At 41.2% G+C, this 23,150-nt stretch overlaps 2 protein-coding genes across 2 annotated transcripts in view; one reads left to right on the forward strand and one right to left on the reverse strand.

The window, feature by feature from the left end:
• phactr3a (phosphatase and actin regulator 3a) overlaps positions 1-4,940 on the forward strand; it is a gene marked incomplete at its 5' end in the record, with an annotated part of 32,327 nt that extends 27,387 nt beyond the window's left edge. The window contains 4 exons of the mRNA XM_084553545.1: positions 3,509-3,564; positions 3,900-3,961; positions 4,083-4,223; positions 4,558-4,940. Coding sequence (XP_084409671.1) covers positions 3,509-3,564; positions 3,900-3,961; positions 4,083-4,223; positions 4,558-4,674 — 376 coding nt within the window. The 3' untranslated portion in view covers positions 4,675-4,940. The remainder of the gene's footprint in view (positions 1-3,508; positions 3,565-3,899; positions 3,962-4,082; positions 4,224-4,557) is intronic.
• A 1,044-nt stretch (positions 4,941-5,984) lies between these two features.
• On the reverse strand, positions 5,985-22,659 carry sycp2 (synaptonemal complex protein 2; the record flags this gene model as incomplete). Its single annotated transcript, XM_084553816.1, has 47 exons — positions 5,985-6,180; positions 6,395-6,451; positions 6,711-6,789; positions 7,730-7,788; positions 7,998-8,097; positions 8,326-8,420; positions 8,672-8,853; positions 9,321-9,494; positions 9,910-10,038; positions 10,163-10,205; positions 10,347-10,652; positions 11,587-11,888; positions 12,435-12,585; positions 12,730-12,888; positions 13,331-13,477; positions 14,033-14,224; positions 14,322-14,386; positions 14,502-14,667; positions 14,784-14,844; positions 14,963-15,006; positions 15,107-15,152; positions 15,233-15,303; positions 15,400-15,436; positions 15,540-15,658; positions 15,738-16,180; positions 16,284-16,360; positions 16,450-16,495; positions 16,582-16,645; positions 17,300-17,350; positions 17,506-17,621; positions 18,095-18,200; positions 19,170-19,256; positions 19,512-19,556; positions 19,773-19,921; positions 20,064-20,124; positions 20,257-20,361; positions 20,483-20,528; positions 20,783-20,835; positions 20,962-21,104; positions 21,192-21,226; positions 21,321-21,415; positions 21,505-21,590; positions 21,876-21,900; positions 21,998-22,093; positions 22,151-22,318; positions 22,403-22,543; positions 22,636-22,659. 47 exons carry the CDS (start codon positions 22,657-22,659, stop codon positions 6,124-6,126), a joined length of 5,103 nt encoding a protein of 1,700 aa, XP_084409942.1. The 3' UTR covers positions 5,985-6,123.
• Positions 22,660-23,150: the final 491 nt, after the last annotated feature.

A 23,150-nucleotide genomic window follows, 5' to 3' on the forward strand; every position in this document is an offset into this window, starting at 1 on the left:
GTTCTAGGAAGCCTCTCTATATTCCACCCACATTTTATCTAAAACTGTGAAGCATCCCAAAGGAGAGAATGGTATATTTATTCAAACCAAACAGAATAAAGTGAAATAAAAACTTTTTGGCACATAAAAATGCTCAGTAAAAATCCTGGGCGCTTTTAAACTACCATCGACTGAATCACCAACGATTCTCGCTGCCTCTGTGAGAGCAACAAGTGCAGGCGGACAGCTACAGCTTCCAGGAAATGTCTTTGTGCACGAGGCGCCGCTGATGTTTGGTATGCGAGTGACCTCGCTAGGACATTAATAGAACAACTTGTGTTGCTAATGCGACCAAGAAACGTAATGTTCAAAGACCGACTGCAATGTTCTCTCGTGTGATTGTGTCACAAGACTCGGGCTCTCTAACACCGGTGTATCAAAGACGGGGCTCGCCACGTCGTTACATAACCTGCTGTGAAATAACTCGCAGCCAAGCGCAAGAGTGCCACCCACACTTTCCTAAGAACAACATCTACGATCTGTCTGTGAGACAACTAATAATATCGCGTCCTTCTCTATTCTTAGACTCACTGGAAGAAAATGTTTTATTGTTGTGTGAGAACGGCTGTTTGGGGACTCTCAGGTTTGCAAGGAAGGCGAGGCAGGAGCTTGCATAAGATCTACCAGGGGCAGCGTTGTGAGACAGAGAGGTTCCACTTGTAGCACATCAGTGAGAGAAGCTGCCTGTTATATAAAGACCTTCAGTGCATCACAACACTGGGTACAATTGATTTACTTGCATTGATTTGCTTTCGATTTACAGCTGTTTCAATGTCGCCACGAGTACAGAATAAACTAATGATCTTCGAAGACATTAGGATTTTTAAAGCAGCTTTATTTGTCTGTGCTGCAGCACAACATTAGAAAACGATCCCGGCTAAAAATAGCTCAAGTGGAGGAACAGATTTCCCCTGGGTATTCAGACTAAATGACAAAATGACAATCCATCACACGCCGCGCTGGATGTCTGCATTACTCCCACCTAAGACTCAATCTGCTCTCCTTCCTTCCCTCTCATCTACATCGCACAATGAGAACTTGCAGTTACATTCGCTGCAGATCAAGCAGAAAACGGCACCAGGACTTATGGCGGATATAATAGCACCTCGTCTGTCCACCGTGTCAGTGATATATGACCTTTCTATCTTTAGAGACTCCCCGCCTGGCACTTGTGCTGCAGCCGCACTCCGCTGTTTCTAATCTTAGCTCCTGACATTGTTCAATAATGCATCTCCCCGTGCACCTCCCTTCTCTCCACAAATGTCGGGGACTTATATCAGCAGAAATAATAGCAGGGTAGGAGGAGGAGGGGGAGGAGGGGGAGGAGGGGGTAGGGGCCTGCTACTGTACTTTCAGAAAAAGGAAGAGAGCTGGGAATGGACAAATTTGTTTCCCTGGCTCAGTCTGCAACTGAAACAAAAGACTGAAAGCCTCTGCCACCCACTCATGGGCTTTTCATTCTTTTGTTTGGATTTTTATTTCCTCCCCCTGGCGGGCATACTTAGATTTTCTAGCTCATTTTACTGCAGAAGATCCAAAGTGTGCAACGGAAATTCTTCTACCAACTCGGCGTTTATGCGTCACCACAGTATTCTGGAGGATTCCTTTTAAAACTCAGCAGTGAGTCAATCCCCAAATTAACCAACAAACAGCAGCAGGATAATAAGCTTTTGTAATTAACTTGCCTTACACAGAAAACTAGTGTTAAATGTGGACGTGGACTGCCAATTCATTTACGCTGCCATAAAGTCGTGTGTTTCTAAAAAGAAGAACCTCAGATTCTCTGTAAATCACATGCAGCTCTGTGTAGTAGTAGTAAAATCCCCCTGTCGTGTGTTACTAGGCAGAAGTGAGAGTATCTGCGGGAAGACTCTGTTGTCTGAAAGATACCGAGTGTTGTTGCTAAGCAACTTGGCGATCAGGTCAATAATACGGCGGATGGTGGTATTCGCTGGGGCTTTGGAAGTGATTTTCTGTTTCATCAGTTTAAAATGTAATATAGTCGGAGGTGTGTGTGAACATTTTGTTTGTTTATCAGAGAGTCGTGAAGCAAGAACTGTCGCCCACTGAGCTCCTCTTATCCACCTGATGGGATTTAAAGAGGACGGCATAAAACGTGCCTGATTTGATCAAAAACTGATTTGATCCAAAGGCTTAATGGTTTACAGAAAAAGAAAGAAGGCAATGGAAGTGCCGTTTTAGAGCTCTCTATTTATAGTAATGCAAATAAGAAATTGCCAGACTCTTAACAACAATCTGATTTGTGCAAAATGCTGAAATGGTTCTAGACATCTCCGTCTGTGTTCCTTTTCTAATTGTAGTACTTCTCAGAAGAGAACTCTCGAGGGTAGTCAAGCTATTGAATTATTCCTCATGCTATTCCTGTCTGGCCACACATGTTAATTAAGAAAGACTCATTGCTTGGCTGTGCTCATTAGGCCTTACAGTATTGAGTAGAAACACTGTACTGGGAGACGTGTTATGTTGATATTACTCTATGCGTGTGTGTTGTGGGCGTCAAGGTCTCACGTGTACATGTGACCTAACTTTGATGTTTCACTGGACAAAACTATAAAGTGTCTCGTGTTAGCTTGGGTGAGGGGATAAAGAGGGTCCCGCTGCGTGGCGGCATTCTAGCCTATCTGTCCTTTCCACCTCTGGAGGTGCACCGCGGTGTGTGCCGCATGCTGTCTGAAGCCGGGCCCTTTGTGGAGCACGCATTTATTATTTATACAAAGTCCACATGCACTGGGATTCTGGTTCGGAGACCTTTTAGATGCTTTGATGGAGAGTGAGCGGCACATAACAGCATCAAGCTCATGACAGAAATAAAAACACAAAGGTTATATCAGTAAGTTATAGTGTTTTGAACCTAGACTTCTATTCTGTGATTGAAAGAGGTCGTGTTCTTCCTTTGAAGAAAAAAAAAAATGAATTGGAGTGGTGCACGAAAGTGGGTAATATGACTGTGCCAGTGGTCCAATGTGCATCAGCAGGTTGGGGATGCCGTGAGTGGGAGCCTGATATAGACTCCGCCTCCCTCCACATTATGCATGCAGTAACCAGGGAGACTGGAGGAGTCGCGCCCCAGCAGCCGATCACGACCCACTAGAAAAGCGCCCGTGGCGAATAGTAGAGAGGAGTGTCTGCGCTGCTGCGGCGGTGTACAGTTAAAAAAGAAGCAACACGGCGGCTGAGATGCTGCAAACAGAAACCGAGATATAATAATCTTTTTTTTTTCGGTGGAGAAGTCTCACACGGGAGAATCGCGCTTCTATTGACTATTTCCAGATGTGGGGTGCGCCTCTGCCGAAGCATCACAGCCGCGGTTTGGATGCGAGATGGAAACATAGGGGATTCCTCTCGAGAACGCGCACAGTCAAGAAACTACAGCCGGTTTAAAAAGAAGGACGGGGAGGACGGGTTGAGGCAAAATGGTTCAAAACGTGGTTCTGGTGTTTCTCCGCAGGAGGCTGAGCCAGAGACCGAATGTGGAGGAGCTGGAGAGTCGGAACATCTTGAAACGTAAGTTAACCCCAGCTCTTATTACTGTCAGCAAACTACTGCTTCACATTTAACACTTAAATATATGTCAAATGCATGAAGAAAGTAATAATAATTAAAAAAAAAAAAAAAAAACGCTTAAAAAACAAAGGAAACTGTGATGATGCATTAATGATAGAACAGGTTGTCCAGTGTAGTAGTACATTATTCAGGAGCTAAAGAGCGCATGAGTGCACATTCCTTCTCCTGCCTGTAAAAGGTGCATATAATATATATGCTTTTGCTGATCTACTGTATTTTTTATTGTTGATTTAATATGGATGTCTAAATTTGTCTGTTTATTTATTTTTCCTCAGAGAGAAATGACCAGACAGAGCAAGAGGAGAGAAGAGAAATCAAACAGCGGCTAAACAGAAAGGTACAACCCAGTGTGACTGACTGTTCTCCATGTATTTAGACCAACTAATGAGCAGATATTGTAGAAACCGAGACAACCTGACAGACAGCTCTAAGTGTTCGCCCATTCCTACTTGTTCCAGCTCAACCAGCGGCCCACAGTGGATGAACTGCGAGACAGAAAGATCCTAATCCGCTTCAGTGACTATGTGGAGGTGGCCAAAGCTCAGGACTACGACAGGAGAGCGGACAAGCCCTGGACTCGACTCTCGGCAGCAGACAAGGTGTGTATCTGCGTGGAGCGCGGTCAGATAACACAGTCACGTGTTGACCCGTTTGACCCGCCACGAACCACTTGGACTACTCAACTATTTAGGTCATTCTGCGTATATTCTTTGGCCGGCTGCTCGTCTGTCGGCATGTAGCTGTTATCAGCTTATCTGACCAAATCCCCTGTTCTCTTTAAAATCTTTAGCCCGATGATGTTTTTTTTTTTTTTTTTCTCTCCCCCCTTCCTCCTGCCATCACTTTGCCGTTCAAAGGTTGCAGCTTTCTGTGGCTCGGGATGCACTTAGGGATGTACTGATGCCGTTTTTTTTTTCCCCATCTTCCCCACAGGCTGCGATCCGAAAAGAGCTAAACGAGTTCAAAAGCACTGAGATGGAAGTGCACGCTTCGAGCAAACACCTAACGAGGTCAGTATTCTGGAGTATATGTCTGTGCATAGTGTTTTGAAATGCATGCATGCTCTATTCCGGGCATCCACGGTCTAAATTTAGCTCTCCTTGCTCATCCAGAGAGCTAAGAATAGACACGAGTGTTTCTAAACTGGGGAGGGGGAGGCTGTCCTCTGGGGAGCTTGCACTCCTACGCAGAGAGAAATGATAAAATGCAATGGTGTCCTTGGCTAAGCTTGTTTGGTAAACAGGGGTCCTTATTATGAGTCGTAACAGTGACCCAGAGGGAGGACAGGATGAGTGTCGTGCCCAGCCACTCAGCACATATAATGTCTGCGCTAAAAATAGCAACAGAGAACTGATTAATGGCTGCAATAAGAGCGGTGACAAAGGTGCCCTCCGCTCACATGATTTGTTCTTTTCTCCTTCACTCACGGTTTCCCTGCATTGTTTGTCTCTCCAGGTTCCACCGGCCATGAAAGTGAGGAGTTTCTTCTATGAAGAAATGCTGAGCTTAGAAATTTCCAGAGGCAGCTAGAAGCTGCTCAGTGGGGACAGTTCAAAGAGCCTGGAGCCTTTTCGTCTTCAGCGCCTCTTTAACATTCTTCCAGCACCCTCATATTATCAGTATGAATGCACGGGTGTGGGAGAGGAGACGACGGTAATGTTTGCGGCAGTGTGTCCTGGAGACTACTGGATGCCACATTGGAAGCGGGCAGGTGGAAGCCTCCGACTCTCAGGACAAGAGCGGAGGAAAAGAACAATCTTGTCATTCAGTCATTGTTGTTTTTTTTTGTACTAATTCATGGACTCCTTTGACAAGGCGGTGTGAATCCATGTAGTGGGAAGACGTGATGCATGTGACAAGCTTCACCTTTTCTAAACTGATGAATAATATGTCACTTGGACTGTGTAAAGACTGTGGAGTGTGGGGGAGGTCGTACTGGGGATGAATTTGATATCAACTGTACATACAGTATGTCAGTCGGGATGGGGCCGTCATTGTCTTCACTGAAAAGAGAAATACCTTTGTAAGCACTACTTGTCTTCAAAATACAAGGTCTTTTTTAAGAATGGTTTATCTCATTTTTTTAAACGATTTTATTTCCAATCAAGAATAGTTAATAAAAAGCAATTAATACATTTAAGATCTTGAATGTTTAGTTGCCGAATTTCAATACTTATATAACAATATAAACAATCAATTTGTATTAAAATGTCACATGGAAAGAAGTAGAAAGGCTTACACGTTACCTGTACTTACTAACACCAAAACATCAGAATAAAATTTCTTCTGACGTCCAACATTTAGGAACACATCCAGGTCACAATAACCCAAACACATCCACGATAAAAACAGAACCCAAGATAAATGAACGCTGAATTCAAACCTTAAAATCAACACAGCTGAACAACACAGGGCAAGAAGTCTATCACATGGTGAAATACACAACCTGGTTTGGTGTGTTCGAACCCTTGGCCAGGACTTGCTCGACTCCTGGCTCCATCAGGGGAAAAACAGAGCGTGCAGTCCTCTCTTCACACTCTTGATCTCCCCGTCTAGCTACGAACGAGAGAAAAGGCAAATTTAACACCTTACACAACATCATATGAGTCATAAATTCTTCCAGTGCTTGATGTTATGTGCAGGCTTTCAAAAGGAGCTTTATTCTACTGATGGAGTGGAGGATGCAACATGAAAGACAGTCAGAGAGCCAGCCCAGCTGTTCTGGTCTACTTCCTCCGCTGAAGGATCACCTGTGTTCGCGTGTACTCACCATCTCACCGAGGAGCCTGTCCTGAACTGACTTCATGTCTTTTCTTATCAGGCACATCTGAAAACAGCAGGCAGAGCAGCGGGGTTTTAGGGATGGTGAGGCAAAGTAGCAAAAATATGGTGAAGCAGACAGCTGGACAGACAGAGGTGGCATAATCCATTTAAAACAACAACAACACTGGAAGTTGAGATTATATATTCTTCATTCAAGCTATCCGAGGTTTGGATTTACAAAGATAATTAGTCTAAGACATGAGCGACACCATGAAGCACATATTAGACGTCAGCTGTGAAGTCCAAGTCGGAGGGCGTCAGACCTGGGATGTGAATATTCTCTCCTCATACTCCACGCTGTGACACACGTTGCTGTGGAGGGCTTTCTTCAGGGTCTCGTTTCTGGAGGGAAGGAGACAGACAGTCACACAACCAAGAGAGGGAGAACACAAGCTAACACAAGCTAAAGAAAAGGTAAAGAAAAATATACTGTGGGTTGAAGAGAAACACAGGTGAAAACACATAATCATAAATAAAAATTCAAAAGCACTTGATTTCTGGTTTACTCGTCACACTCACATTAATGGTCATCAACCACTGAGCCCCTTCATTGAATGTCAGTGACTATGCAAAAGTCTGCAAATCTGGGGAAGCATAAGTCTCACAAAGACTGAAAAATAAATCCCATTTTTACACCTTTACGTGTCCATAATGTCAATCACTCAACATGTGACCGGCCAGTCAGATGACAACGCCTACATATAACGATAGACTTTGACAGAATGACGGCTGTCACCTTTCTGTAATCATGTGTCGTGTGGCAGCGTGGTCAAACAGAAGCCACAGCTCAACCATTTAACAGCATCACTTCTCTGAATCATGGAGGCAGCAGGATGCTTTTGAGAGAACCAAGACTCCTGTGGGTAATGAATGGGCTCAACTATTTTATTTTGAGCAATAGTATTTCAGGCATGATGATAGTGAGGTATACAGTGCATGCCGATGCATTTAGGTGCTTTATATTTACATGTGGGTGTTGGTTGTATAATAATAAAAACTGTAACATGGTGTCTGACATCAGTAAACCCAGCTTAGGTATAGGAATAAGCTCTGACTACATCCCCTTTCAATAAATAGCTTGTGCCGTCGGGTGAATATTTAGTTTATGATAATAAGCTGGTGGTAAAAAAAAAAAAAATTAATCCTCGTTCCAAAGAATAAATATGTGTGCTACACAGCATTTGGGTTTAAGCCTGTGGGGAGGTATTGCTTTGAGTGTGACAGGCAGAAAAACAACGTGGCTCTGTCAGTGCTAACACAAACACACGAGACTGAATTTCACCTGCTGGTTTCCTGCCTGTGGTAAGAGCGGAGAGCCATAGTCTGTTTTTTCCAGTACATCTGTGGAAGAGTCCAAACAGTAGTCAGACAGTGATCTAATCAGCAACGCAACATATTGAGCGGCGGTTTCATCATCTAACAGACTCGTACGTCAGACATTTACTCTCTGATAATGTTACTTTCCACGTTCTCCCCTCTAAATCATACACAGCCCGTCTGTGTCAGAGCGCAGACAGAAGCGTAAGAGAGACAGAGTCAGGGTGACCTACAGTCAGGTCTTTCTCCATGTTGTTCAGGACTGTGTCATCCTGTTCCAATTTGTGGATTTCTTCCAGCAGAACCTTCTGAACCTGTTCAAGTCTCTGAGTCCTGTACAGAACAGAAAGAAGTAGAGGTAGTAGCCCATAAAACATACAACCTCAAACTTTACAGTGAACAAGCTGTTTACTGGTTATCACATTTACAGGCAACCAGTCATTCAATTAAATTGCATATCTTTGTGTTACCAAATGTTACAATTTCACATTATTCATTCATAAGGCATACATCATATAGAGAAGATATGTTTAGTGATGGTTTGTTACGACACTTACTGACCTGTATTTAGTAACTTGCGTATTGATGGAGGAGATGTGTTGCTGGACAGTCTTCATCGACTGCTTGTTGTAAAGCTCCATCATCTTGCAACGGTTCTGAACACAAATGAGATTAGATAGCGGCTCAGAATTATTAAAACAGAGCTGAGAAGAGATTTTAAAGTCCAAAACAAAAGCGGTGCTTTCTGAGAACACACATGGTCACCATGCCTAAAACATAAAAGATTATTTTTTAAGTTAAACTTAAATTAAGCTTTCAGAAGCAGGGCACTAACATAACTTAGTGTGTTTGCATATTCTCTTGTCTTGTTAACTTGTTAAGTGTCTGTGTAAGTATGTTGACCAACCTGGAACTTCTTATTTAGCTCAGAGCTCAACTGCTGACACAGGTTACTTGGGCTGACAGCGCTTTCTGGCAACTCTAAATCCTCATCTATGTCCATGTCTCCATCTACAACTTCAGCCTCCCAGTGACTGGAGCTCATGTGAGAAGAAGACATCACCTCATCCACAGCAGACAGCTCGGCAACTGTGAGTAAAAGACGGATGCCGTGATATACTCAGGAGGACAACCTCAAATTTTGTTTTTGTATTGTACAGACTGGAAATAACAGTTTCTCTCAAAACTACAAAAGAAGACCCAGACAACTGAGACATTAATGTAATTCAACATGTAGACATAAGTACCACCTACTGTAACTTAAGCAAAGTACGTCTGTCCAGACTCATAAAATATATGCAGTCAGGACTTTTTATATTCTTAGACCGCTGATCAAATTTGAATGATTTCATCGTAGAGTCTAAGTGAATGCTCATGCACGATTAAATGGAACAGACATACATACAGCTGGACTACGTGAAGGCATAAAAATGTATGTCACATGTACAGATTTTAATTCTATTGCAATACAGCTTTGCACCTTTAGGTATTTTAAAAGGTGAACTGAAATTTGTGCCAAATAGTATTAAAATAATATAAAAAAGGGAAATGTGTACCTGTGCCATGAGCTGCCTCCCTCACAGTCGTATTCTTTGTATTCCTGTATTCCTCTGATATTCTTTCCTCCGTAACTTTGAAAGTTCTATCCTTTGGTCTGATTTCCTTGTTGTCTTCTTCCTCTAAGCTGCTTTTCTCTCCACAGCTATGAGACTTACAGTGAGGTCTAGCTGCTGAAACAATGAGGATATGTGTGTAATATCCCATGTAGAGATACAATTTGTAGTATCATTACAGATGTATTAGTGCCTAACACTACATTTAAGAAGCTAGTAGTATCAAGTAGGTAAATAACCAGTTGAGAAGATGCCTCACAGGATTCACCTTAACGGCAGAATTACAAATTTAAACCAGCACAAGAGTTGTGTTGGTTTATGAAAATAATGATACACATTACCCATCTTATAAAAAAAACACAAAGTAATGTTGTGGCATTCATAATACTTTGTGTGATTAATGAGTTGTTTACGCTGCCCAGTGCAAGAAAAGCACTTATTTCTGGGTAGGATTTATTCCATCAGCACATTTGGAGCTATTATTCCAGACTTAATTCACTAATGTTTTTTTTTAATAAGTAATATGTCTTACAGGACTTGAACAATTTCCTTGGCTTCATCCGAGAAGAACGCTGCCCTCTCATCTTGCTTTTCTTCCTGTCTTCCTTTCCGTCTTCCTCAGAATCACTAGACAAGGCCATGTGGCGCTTGCGAATGGGTCCTGTAACAAGTAACATCATTAATTATAATATGTTTGGTGCAGATGGGACCTAGCTGTGGGTTTAGGTCATAGCAACTAGGAAATTCAAGTCTAAAGCACGATTTGGAAATAAAAGATGTTTTACCTGAGAAATGAAGATCTCTGTCTTGATCTGAGAGTGGTGTTTTCTGTCAGGACGGACAGTAACAAGTTAGTTGTTAACTAAGTATCCATATAGGGCTATTTCAGTCCTCCTTTCCGTTTATATATCAATCCATCCAGTCATAGTAATACAGCCATGAAGAATATAGTCAGGTAAAGAGCCCCACCTCAGTTTTAACAGACACAGCCAGGTCAAAAGTGGGGCTGCCCTTAACTCCGCCAGTTAGTACTGATGACCGAGTGGACGACTGGCTCACTGAAACCCGGGATACTGAAGACACTTTACTGAAGCCATAGTGACGGTGGCTATGGGTAATGGTGTCTTCAGGGAATGGTGACAGAGGAGGAGAGGGCATCGGTGGCTCGTCCAGCTCTAGGAGTGTGGACGTCAACAAGGGCCGAGTGGACAGAGAAGCAGGAGATTGAGGTGTGGAGGACAGGTGCTGCTGCTGCTGCTGCTGCACTGTACCTATCTGGAAACAAATTGAAACAGAAGTACGGCAGCTCAATTTGTGGTTGTCAAATTACCAAGTCTGCCATGAATCAGTAAATGATACAGACGTTATCAACAGTGACGGAAGCGCATATGAAGTGCTGCAGTGCTATTATCTTCTCTGCCAGCAGTTAAAGAGATCATTTGAGTCGTGCTACTTAACTGTTCAGATCATCTTATGCAATTCCTACATTTTCTGCATTACAGCGTGACAAATGTATCGTGAACGGCTTGGTGCAATCTCATGTTAGCCCTGACAAAGGGTAGCAGTGCAGTTACAAATTAATTATATCCAAAGCTGAAGCTGATATTTTAAGAAACATTAAATAAATGTTGTTAAGGGGAGGAAGTGTTGCTTCTTTACTTTCTCTACCCACATTTTCGTGACTTTCCACCTGCTTTGACCGGCTCACAGTCTTGCTTCCTTAAATTCTAGGTTAGTGGTAAGAAAGCCTCGAGTCCTGAAATAATTCACACCCACCACTCACGGCACTCCTGTGATTCTCACATGACTGTCAAGTGATGTCAATGATTTCCATGTAGAGTAAAGGTGTGTGAATAACTCAAAGATGCTAAATATCACAGAACCGTCCACCGCTCATCAGAGTTGATGAAGACCGAGTTTAAGATGAGAAAAGTCTAGCTGCATTTGAAAAAGTACTTTTTTGGTGCATTAACTTAAAACACCCGTTCAATAAAGACAAAAATCTGAATCAAATCAAATCCTGGTGAGACCATCTCTTTTATCTGTTTGAACAGTCTTTCCTTTTAACACAAAAAACCTCAGTGTCTGAACCTTTTGAGCAGGACTGTATATTAGCTGGGTGACGGGGAACATTTATTCTACCACAAATCTCTGAATGTCACTCTAACCCTCCACAAATCCTCCATGAGAGTGACACAGGGTGATGTACCTCAGCAGCATTCAGTTCCCTGGCAGGGCTGAGTGCAGGAGTGTGACCTCCCAGTGAAAGCAGAGATGGAACAGACTGGATGGACTGTGTCTTGTAAGAGCTGCGATTCTTTTCGGCGCTGTAGAGCAAGGAGGGCTTGCATTTCCCTTTGCTGCTAACTGTAGAGCGAGGTTTGGGTAGCAGCAGGATTGGAGACGGGGTGTCCTGGCAGGGAGGGTTAGGCGAGGCAGAGGCTGGGGATCCCCGCGGGGTAAGGAGAGGGGAGAAGGTCAAATCCAAGGTTGGGGCTGACCTCTCGACAGCTGTGAGGGTCCAAAATAAGCACAGATGTTAAAACAGCTGGCTTCAGAAGTTGAACACAGAGTAGAAGGTCAATACGTACATGCTTTTTCATATACTGTATCAAGAGGTTGATGGGTTGGAGAGCAAAAGGGTTCGTTTTGAGAAAACATAGAGTGTGTGTACAAGATGTACAGAATGGAGTTTTATAATAATGGACACTGAACCCACCAAATAAATACTTATTGGGGGTGTAACATTTTAGTTTGTAGGTGAAGAATATTCTGAAGGTATGTACATCAAACCTCGGGCCTTGGAAATAAAAGTGATATTATTTTTATCAACAGGGATAATTTTACTAGACACATAAGGACACGAGTGAGATGATATCAAACCCTAAAACCCTATTTAAACTCTCCAGTGACTTGTGATTATGTTGCTATACAGTTATAATATGCTGTATGTGGCCACTGTGATGAAACGAACAAACTATTCAAACAGCATCAAACAGACTTTAGCTGATGTCAAAGGAGTCAAATGACTGTTATCTAACTTCCACAAAGTCTTACATCTCATCTTCTCGATGGAAGGAGGGGATGGACAGAAAGAGGTCTGGCGTGCAGCCCAGGAATCCTTCAATGCACTCATCTGTTTTTGGGCAGTGATGGCATTTTTCTTATTCAACTTCGAACTTCCTTGAGGAAGATTCTCAGACCTCTGCTGCTGAAAAGTAAAGTGTTTCTCGTATTTTTGATCAGTACAAAAGAAAACCATATAGGACCACAACCCGACAATTTGTATATATTTGTATATTTAATGTAAAATGTAAGCTGGAATGTCTTAGATAGAAGTCTGGACTCCCACCTTGAGACCAGATGGCTTTTTCAGATCTGACTTGTTGCTCTCTTGTCTACTGTAGCCATCTGTGGATTTCTCATTGAAGGTGTTTTTTTTCTTCTTTACCTCTGAAACCTCATAACAGATCTCCTCACTCTTCTCCTGCCGTTGGCCTACAAAATATTTCTGTTGGCAGACAAACAAAAAAAAAAGGAATAATGGGACATTGCGGCAACTGTGTTCTTTTGGTACAACTATTATTATGAATTCACACTGTAACCAGCAACTTATCAGAAGTCAGTACACAAAAAAAGTTCCCTGTTGACTTAAATTGGTTTTCGCTTGACAAAACACAATTCGATTTCCAGGGCTTGTCATCTTCCTGTCAGTGTGACTTGGATGCAAAAACGTGGGCGTAGTTTCACATTTTTGTTTGTGAGGGATGTATGATACCTGAACACAATGCAAACAAGGCCTCAAACAAGAAAGTATGAGTAAGCTGCTAACAAAGCTGATTGCAGTATGAGCCTGTGGTGATATGAATTTGAATTTGCCACACTTGCTGTAAACCTTTTGGGATGCAAAACAAGAATTTCTTCAAGATAACATTAAACATAAAGTCACTAACCTCTAACTTTGAAGAGGGAAGCTTCTCTGAGAGAGAGACTGATTTCATGCTTCTTTTTGTTGTTTGTTTGCTGGCAGTCTTTTTCTTCTTCATCTGAGAAGCTTCATGCGTTTGTTCTGTATTCTCCATTTGATCGGTGGAGGAACACTATTTTTGGGAGACAAAAAGCGATTACTTAAATCTACTGGAAACCGCTTTACAGAATGAATAAAACAAAGATTTTTGCGTCAGGTCCAAGAGATGTATGTAGAATAAAATAAGATAATCCTTTAATTTATCCCATGTAACATACTTGATGACTTCCTGGACATCAACCATTGTTTTTAAATTTTTGTCCTTCAAACATATCAAATAGTTTAATATTATTTTTTTTTATATATATATATATATATTACAAAGAATCTAAATCTTAATAAAGTGAGTGATCTAAATTGTGTATGTCAGTGTTAAAGCACAGTCAGTGAAAACAAAATGTTTCACTAGTTTCAAAGTCTGTCTCTCTATTGTAATACTTTGATCATATTAATATCTACTGCAAAAAAAACACAACGGTAACTAGTACGGGCTGATCTGAATACTTAACGTATAGGCATATGCACACAAAATGAGATTATTTACTCATCATTTCTTAAAATGGAGACAAACTACTTATGTATGCTTAAAAAAGAAAGTAATATTAGAAAAAAGGAGCAGTTTTTTTGCCTTAAGAGCAGGTGGCATCTCTGGTTCAGATAGGTTGTCATCAGTATCTGGCTCCCTGTAGCTTCTGGTAGAGATGGCTGCAGCTCTTTTTGGCCTCTTGCTTGTTGCATGTGATTTGCTGGCAGCTGCTGCTGCTGCTGCTGCTGGCTGCTTCACTGTCTTTGGCTGATCCAGTTCGTTCTTCATTTTGGGCTTTTTCAGATACAACAGTGACACTCTGTGGCTGACTGGGGTGGTGCATCACAAGCTCATGGCACATTATTTACAAAAAGCAGCAGTACTCCCTTACCTTTTTGGGTTTGGTATTGCCCTTTAATGCTTGCAGTGAGAACGGCAGTATATCTGGGGATTCACCTGCAGTCAGACAAATCACACGGTCTGTACGGGATTTACTAGTGTCTTTAAACAACTGCATTAACATCTAGTCCTGATGTGATGAATTTCAGATTGTTTGGCTTTAAAGGCTTACATGAAGTAGGAGGTGGTACAGTGGTACATTTCATGTGTGCCTGCCTAGAATATTTGGTGACTTGGGGTTTGGGCTTCCTAGCCGACTCTCTCAGCCAGCTGATCTCTGTTGTGTCTCTGTCTGTGTCTGTGTCACTGAACAGACGTGCTTTCACGTTCCGCCTCTTCTGCAACATAAAAAGCAGCAGACACGTAGATATTTATAGACAGAGATAAGGTTGTCATTGATTAAATGTGTGCGGTATATAAAAAAAACAAACACAGTAGTAGAATTAAATTCTACTTTTTCCACAGGTTGTTCTTGCTTGGCTGTGCTGAGAAGTACTGAGGAGTTGTTGATGTCACTGTCAAACGATGTGAAAAATATGACATTAGAGAGATTTAAATTTACAGCTTCAACAAAACTTGACAGTTTCAGTGGCTGCATTCCTCGACAGATATGTCCACAGGCGATAGGCCTACCTGTGCGACGTGGCAGAGGTGTCAGTTAAGAATTTGCCGCGTCCCTAAAGTGCAATGAAACTGACTTTAAACACAGTGGCATTCGAATTGCTCAAGTATAATAAACGCTAAACATATAAAATAATCAACATTATCAATGTTTACCCCTATACTCGATGGTGTATCGATGTTAAAGGAAAAGACGTCCGACCTGCACAACAGAAAAAAAGGATTCAATAGACCCTAAAAGCCAATCGTTTCTACAGTCGTCTTTCAAATCTTTTAACTTACCTCTGTCTGACAGAGTTTGTTGTGGTTTTGCTGTGGGATTTTATTAGACTTACAGCTCCGGATAGTTCACCCTGTAGCAGATAAAAATCATCTTTAATAAGTGGGGCAAAAGTAAGTTCAAAGATGTAATATTAATACTCAAGACAAATCAAGTAATGTTGACTTACTTTACCAGTTGAAAACCAGCTCATATTGAAGCTTGGTCTATTAAGAAAAAGCACAGTCATTAAAATAATAAAAGTTTCATACTAACAATAAGATATTTTTACTTGCTGCAGTAAAAGAAAGTAACCCTTCATGTGTATACCTCTTGAAAAGAGGGGGAATCCAGCACTGACTGATATTTTCTTTTACAGTGGAATGGGTGTCAATCTTATAACGGCTAGAGATGAGCTTCACCATGCTGCCTGCAACCTCTGCATCTCTCTGGGAGACAGTAGAAATAAAAAGTTATACAAAACTTTGGAATTAACGTTAAGCTGTATAAAGTTTACAGCATCCATACCTTCTCTTTGCTTGAAGTGGTGTGCTTAGTTTCACCCTTAACCTTGGCTGGCATTCCCTTCTGGAGAGTTTTGGTGATGGACGTGCTGACTGAAGCTTTAATTGGAACAAAATCTGTCTCAGCTGATGTCTGGCCTTTGCTCTTCAATTTGCCATGGCTGGTTCTCTGGGCTCCCTGCACTTTGGGAGTATGCAATGAGGAAACCTGCTGGTCTCCCGGGTCTCTGTCTTTAGAGTTGCCTCTGACATTTGACATTTTTCTCTGGGGTGCAGCTGGCTCCTCGCCTGCAGGATCTTGTTTCCGCTCACGGAGGACCTGCTGCAGGCGCTGGGTAAGTTCTTTATGGAGTAGCTTTTGGTGGACTAGGCTCGAGTCTGAAACTGAAAATCTCTGTGGTACGGATGACCGACACTCCGGCTGTCCAGCCAAACTTAAATGAGGCTCTACAGAGAAAAAATATATAGTGTATTTAAAAATAAACATTAGAACGTCTAATTACATTTAAGCACACAACTAAAACATAAATTTGTTGTGTTCCATATTTACCAGGTCTTTGGAGACTCATTTTCTGTGTAGGCATCATTAGCATTTCAGAAACTGACGTTTTACTCCAGCTGGAAAATCTGCATTTTTAAAACATAAACATATTTACATGCACTCTTTTACCAATGAGAGTATTGACTGCCCTGATGGCAGTAGATTTGCAACTTACAGGCTTTTCCCAGTTGTGGGTTGGGTGTCCGGCACAAAACTAGGATCTGTAAGTAAAAAGATCAGTGACTGATTAAGGGGCAGCTTTACTGCACTTCTGGGATAAACTGAAGTCCGTTTAACTATACCAGACCTTGCGAGTCTTCTTTTCCCTGTCCAGACAGAACCATATCTACTGCTTTTGCCAATGGTATGTTCTGCAAGACAAGCAAAGACAAAAAAGGTTACAAATTACTATGCTTTTGTTTGGCCTACATCAGCCTACACAGACAAATGCAGGAGAAACAGCTTGTGAGACTGCAGATTTGACAAAATAAACTCTGTACTGTCTCAAATGATCTAACCAATAAAGAAGGGTAATGGAAACTGAGAAGAGCACAACACCAAACAGTTTGTAATTTGAGTCATGAGTTTATTTGCTGCTCTCACGTTTAAAGCTCCAGTGCTGTTTGTTGATCAAGTAAACTACTTTTGAATCTTGTGCATCCTCTGTATTGTTACCACTGTCAGCAGCAAAAGGGGAAAGATAACCAGCACATTGACTTTGTCTGACAGATGTTTTCATATCACATGACCATGAGCATATTGCAATAAAGTCCCCTATGCCACCCTAGCACCTGCTCCCTATCTCATCACTTCTGTTTTTCTTGCTCTGTTCCTCTTTCTTGCTCTGTTCCTCCAGAATTAGGGCCACAGAGTGACAGCCCGATACAGGAGCCGACCATTAGCTTGGTGTGTCATTATACACGAACACATGGGACATGGGACATTACTAAAATGTCCAATGGTGTCATACTCATACAAAACAGCGCACAAGTAGTAGCAGTAGTAAATATTGAGAGTGATTATACCTTTTTGTGTTCGTCAACTGTATTCTTGGCAGCGTGTTTGGATGCTGTGCTCTGTAGAGATGTGTTAAAATGAGACAAATACCATGAATTTCTAGGTCAGATTACAAAAGTAAAAAGAGAATCATATTTTACAGATGGTTGTATAACGTCACATTTGGTCTTGCCCTGAGAGAGAATTCAGAACTTACAACAATGTACCAACATACCTGCTCATTCACGGCAGCTGCATTTGTGCTTCCAGGTGTTGTGCTGTAACTGCAGGTCCTAGCAGTTGCGACATGCGAACGAACCATCTCCAGAGATGGCCTGTTTTTACCCTTTGCTGGAGAGTTTAAAAAGAAAAAAAAAACTAATTTAGCTTTATGAATAATAAATAAACAAGAACTGCCTGGGAGGGTTCAGCTTGAAAACGGAATACGGATTGATGAAAATCTAGACATATGTGAAACAGACGTGTCAGTGGAAAGATATAAGGCCTCAGTCTCCTCTCTTGTCTCAACGTAAGTCAAAACCATCAAGTTAATAAAAAAAAAAGTCTTAGTTTAGTTTCTTTTCATATAACCGTTTCTTTTTCTCACTGGATGATATGGCTGAGAAGGCTTCTGTCTAAACTACATCAAATAAAAATCCAACCCAAACTTAAACTGGTTCTACTACAAGCAAGCTAACATTTTTAGTACATTTCATTATTATAAGAATTGTATATATTTCAAGGGACTGCTGACACCTGGGCAAGAATATAATAATGGAACTGGTGTGACGGTAATTCTTGAAACACTTTCTATTGTTACTTACTTGATGGCAAACCCGAAGAGAGGGAACTGCCACCACGCACACTTCCTGCACTGCCGGTAATGAAGGTGATGGACTCTGAAAACCTCTTTTTGGCTGGCGTCACCAACTGGATGGAAAATAACAATAAAATGCGGCATTCAAACAATTCTGTAATTAAGTATTTACTCCAGATAAAGCAAATAGCACATGATCATCCGCAGAACAGAGATACAGAAATTCTGGAGTCAAGGGAGATTCAGGGTCTTTGGTGTCAATGCTAGTCTTGGTGGGGCAAATGCTGGTCAGCAGAGGCTTCAAACTGATAATGTGAGTTCCCACATTTTTACAGACTGCCAACAGTTCAAGGTGCAGACAAACATAACCGACATCAAAGATCTACCGGCAATGGCCAACTATGACATCGCCTCATGCTACCTGTGTCTGACTCTGGACCAAAAGGTTGCACTTGGAACACTCACAGAGAGCATAGCCAACAGGCAGCTAGTACAAAATATATTCTGCCCCTGTAGCTGTGGCCCAGCAGGTGGCAGTAGTATGCATCCATCGTTCAAAAGGGGGACAACCAGAAAACCCACTGTTAGCTGAGAGCCTAGAAAGCTAGGAAGAGCTATAAACCATTAGGTATCTCCTGATTCAAGATGATCGGTTGGTCTGCAGTTTTGAATTTTTGAACTTTTGTTTCAGTTCTCTGAAACTGAACGGCCGATCAGAGTGATCTTTCTGACTGACTGCTAAATCATCAGCAAAAATTAGGGCCACAGATGCTTGATATTTCACAGCCGATTAAAAATAATGCATTTGTTTGATGCAGGCATAACACAGGACGAGAAGAACAGCACCACAATGAACACAATTTACCTTCTCAAAACCAATCCACTGTTGAGTCATCTTTTGTAGGCATCAAACATAATATTGTTATGCACAGAATACAGTCTAATAAGGAGCCTCTCTCTGTGTGTATCTATATGCTCACTGACCTGTGATAGACTACTGTCACTAACAAACGTCTGTGCTCTGATAATGGAAGCTACACATCTACATATTTGATTTAATATAAAATACAGAAATATTTTACCTGTCCAGGTGTATCACGGGTAGGTATAGTGTAGGGAGCAGTGGTTTTCTCACTTTCACCAAGGGACACCTGGCTCTCTGGAACAACCTGCATAAATGTTCAGAGGATTTCTTACGCATTTAAATAGCATTCATTTATATTAATGTGATTAAAGGCTTGATATCATTTCAATTTGCACCATGTCAGTTTGACCTTAGACCATCTCAAACCAGAGCCAGTCACAAAGGTGTGCAGCTGCCCCAGCTGTTATTAGCTTAATACACTCTATGATCATCTATGATGACCATAGTATTTTATCATAGCTGTGCACTGAGAGAATCACGGTAACAAAACAATCGTTACCTGGATGCTGCTCTGCTCCATTGTAGTATTAACTACAGACGTGTCCTGACAAAAAGAGACATTATTAAAGCAAATTGTCATATTCACCATGACCACAGTCTCTGCTTGCTGTGGTTTCACAATATTTTTTTCAAGGGGTGCCGAGTTCTTCTTAATGGCGTTATTAATGTCATTATTGTACGTCTTATTATAGTCGTGTGTGGTGTGGTGTGTTGTGGAACAATCAGAAAATATAGTGTGAGTAGGCCATGGCTTCTCTACTTGGTTTTTGCTGTGCCCGTAGACGTTCTGAGCAGCCTGCAAGATGTCCAGGGAGGAGCTGAAATGGATGGTAAGAGTGGAGCCCTCCACTGCACCAACAACCACCACCTCTGACATGTTTATCTGTAAGACTTTGGTCTTTCCCTTTTCTGTAGGTAAAGAACAAACAGATTCACATACCTGTAAGTCTATCAAGTTAATGTATGCATCAAAAATGTATGTGACTTATTGAATGCAAAGAATAATACCATGATACACAACATATGATTGAAAAGACAATGTTTTGATTACCTGCAACAGTGTAGCTTTGGACTTCATTCTCATTGATACATATCGTCTCCCAGTGGCTCTCCTACATGAAGATTAAACATGTTGTTAAGATTCTCACAGATGTTGACGGTTGACCTAGCTCAAGAATGAGATGGTTTGTACTGTATGTAAGTGATGCTGTTTTTTTATATGGACACTGATGATCTTGAGGTACCTGTACCCCTTCAGTAGTCAAGGAAAAGTAAAAGGAGATGCTGCGGCTGCCAAGGTTGAAGTCAATCCAGAATTCCTCAAGCTTCTCATCCAGGGGCATCAGCAGCTGACAACATAACCACAATCTTTCCAGAACACCGACTAACAGAGTACATTACAGACTGTGACATTCAAACTCACTGGCAAACTAGTTCAAAACAAACAAAAGGAGTTAATTGTGTACTGACCTCATACTTGTCCAGATAAACTTCCAAACTAGGGTACGAATACACTCTATGGTATAGAAAAGACACTGTTATTCAGTTATTGTGCATCGTAAGCAATGCATGTGTGCCGTGGTCTAATGAAGAATAAAAGATTAAATATGTTATAGTTTTTTAGGCCTGAATTACATAAATATTTATTCTGTGGGTGTGCGACATTGCTGGGAAAAAGAGGAACACATACGAACCAAACAGTCATCCTTATTTATTCTCTAAAGTCAAAAGGGCAAAAGAAGCATTTAAAGAGAATATCATTGTGTGCACCTTCTCTTGTCTCCCTGCATCCCGTTCACCATGTTCAGGAACTTGCGACAAGCCTGAAATCAAACACATTTACATTCAATTCTCTGTAATCACTCATAAAAGTATTTTAATACAATGCCAAAGTAGTACCCCAAGGTGTGAATGTAAATGTTTAACTGAGCATAAACTGTCCAGTTTACCGTCTCAAACTCTGAATCACGGATCTTGGCAAATGCACTGGCCACATGCCCCATGCTAAACCATCGATCTGCTTGTTGTTTCCTCTGGTTAGGAGTAGCCATTCTGCACAGTGCCTCCATCAGGGATGACTGAAAATCATAATCTGACAAAAACACATTATGTGGAACATATTTTGTGGCTCTTTGTGATTATGAGTGAACAGACATTGTACCAAACACAACAAACTTACCACCACCCTCCACTATTTGACCAGCCAATTTGACCCTGTAAAACAAAATAAACAAAAAAGCTTCAACAGTGTGTGGATATTGTAAATATGGGTAATAGTGATTCTTACTACGAGGAAACTGGGACATACATGATATCCGAAGCCTGCTGTGAGGTTAAGATCTCCCTGTCTCTCTTCAGCTCCACTGGGATTTTGTCCAGAATTAAATTAAATTTACGGATTGCCTGTTAGAACATTATTAGGAAAGTTGATTTAAGAGCACAAACACATCAGTCTTGTACCAAAAAAAGTAGTTGTTAAAACAATTTCCAACCTCTTTTTGAATCTGGATGTCAATTCTGGGGTCTACAGCCAAGTGGCCAACAGGATACAGGAAGGACTCTGTGATTTTGTACGTTCCTGCAAAAATGTTGTGACAAAACTGTTAAAAGAGACAAAACTTACAGTCCTAAGAAGCTCATCTTGATAAGTACACGCTCTATTCCACCTAAATTTGTAACTCTAACTTTAAAATTACACATTTTACTACTTCGATGAACAATAACATTTAAACATTTATGTAGCAATTCAGTTGAAATATGTGTATGCTGGTTTTAATTTCCTTTCGGATACTAAAAATGACCAATTGAAGAAAAAACACAAACTGAGAACAGAATGGAAATAAAAAGTAATATACAAGCGCACCCTCTTTGCACGCTTCATGGACCGCCTGTGACACAAAGAAAAGAAAAAGAAAACACTTTTACATCAGGGACACTAATTTGTTTCATTACAAAGAGTGTGTTTGGGAATAGACATCAGCTCACCATTAAGGCATTTAGGAAGTCCTCGGAGAGAGTGAACAAGGTTTCATCCCACTGAGGGCCACACTGGATCCATAGTTGCCTGCATTTCTCAAACCACTGCAACATGTGCACAAACAGGTTCAGTCAACAACTGAGTCCATTTACTTATACCACACTAACAGACTGTGTGTGTTTTAGATGTATACTCATCTTCTGAATTAGGCCTTGGGCTATTAGCCCTGAGAGTCCTTGACCACCATCAGGTAGTTTCAGGTTTTTCCCATACTTGTGGAGGCTAGCAAGAGCCAAACTGGCTGATCTGAGATCATATTGATTCAAACTCTAAGGAACATTGATAAGGTTTAATAAATCCACAAACAACAGACCATCATGGTGTGCTCATAAGTGCATGGGACTTCATCTTACCTCTCTGACAAGTTTATCCAACTTAGTGAGAAACTGTTGGGAACATTTCATGGAGGCCTCTACACATATGTCTCTTTGCAAGAAGACATCCAGCGCTTGAACGTCCCCACTCTTTAACACCTCATCGATGACACTCTCCAACTGCACATAAATTAGGGGTTTAATGTTCTTCATTACTATAAAAACAAACATCTGAGTGAGATAACCAAGTTGTCAATGCTGTACGTTCCCACCTGAGTGGCCTGACCCGGGGCCATTCTTGTTTCTGAAGACTTTACAGCCACTTGGTCTCTGCAGTCTCCTCAAAATGACTGCAAAGAATAACTGGAAGCATAAACCTACCAATCTTGAAATTCTCATTTGCCAGTTCATTAGGTACACTAGTGAAAACGAATGCAATTGAATGTAACATGCACTAAATCTTAGCATCATGAAGGTTATGGTATTCAGCATTTGATTAAAATAACTGAGAGAGATGTTGATTCAACTGTTTTTTTTCTCTGTACTGTATAATTGTATTGTTTCTCTATTATTTTACCTATTTCAGTCAAAGGGCTAGGCTAAATAACAAGTTTAACAGCACCACAAACTACATCCCCCAAAATGATCTTTTCTGTTTAATTGAATACAATTAACCTTAACATCCCCTAAAATGTATTGTTTGATGATTTTTTCCCCCTTACTTTAATTGTACCAGCCACCTCAATCAAGACGGTTCTGAATCTGATTATTATTTATTTCTTTTTGC

Source organism: Chelon labrosus (genome assembly GCF_963514085.1).
Source record: "Chelon labrosus genome assembly, chromosome: 10".
In the NCBI taxonomy this organism is placed as follows: domain Eukaryota; kingdom Metazoa; phylum Chordata; class Actinopteri; order Mugiliformes; family Mugilidae; genus Chelon; species Chelon labrosus.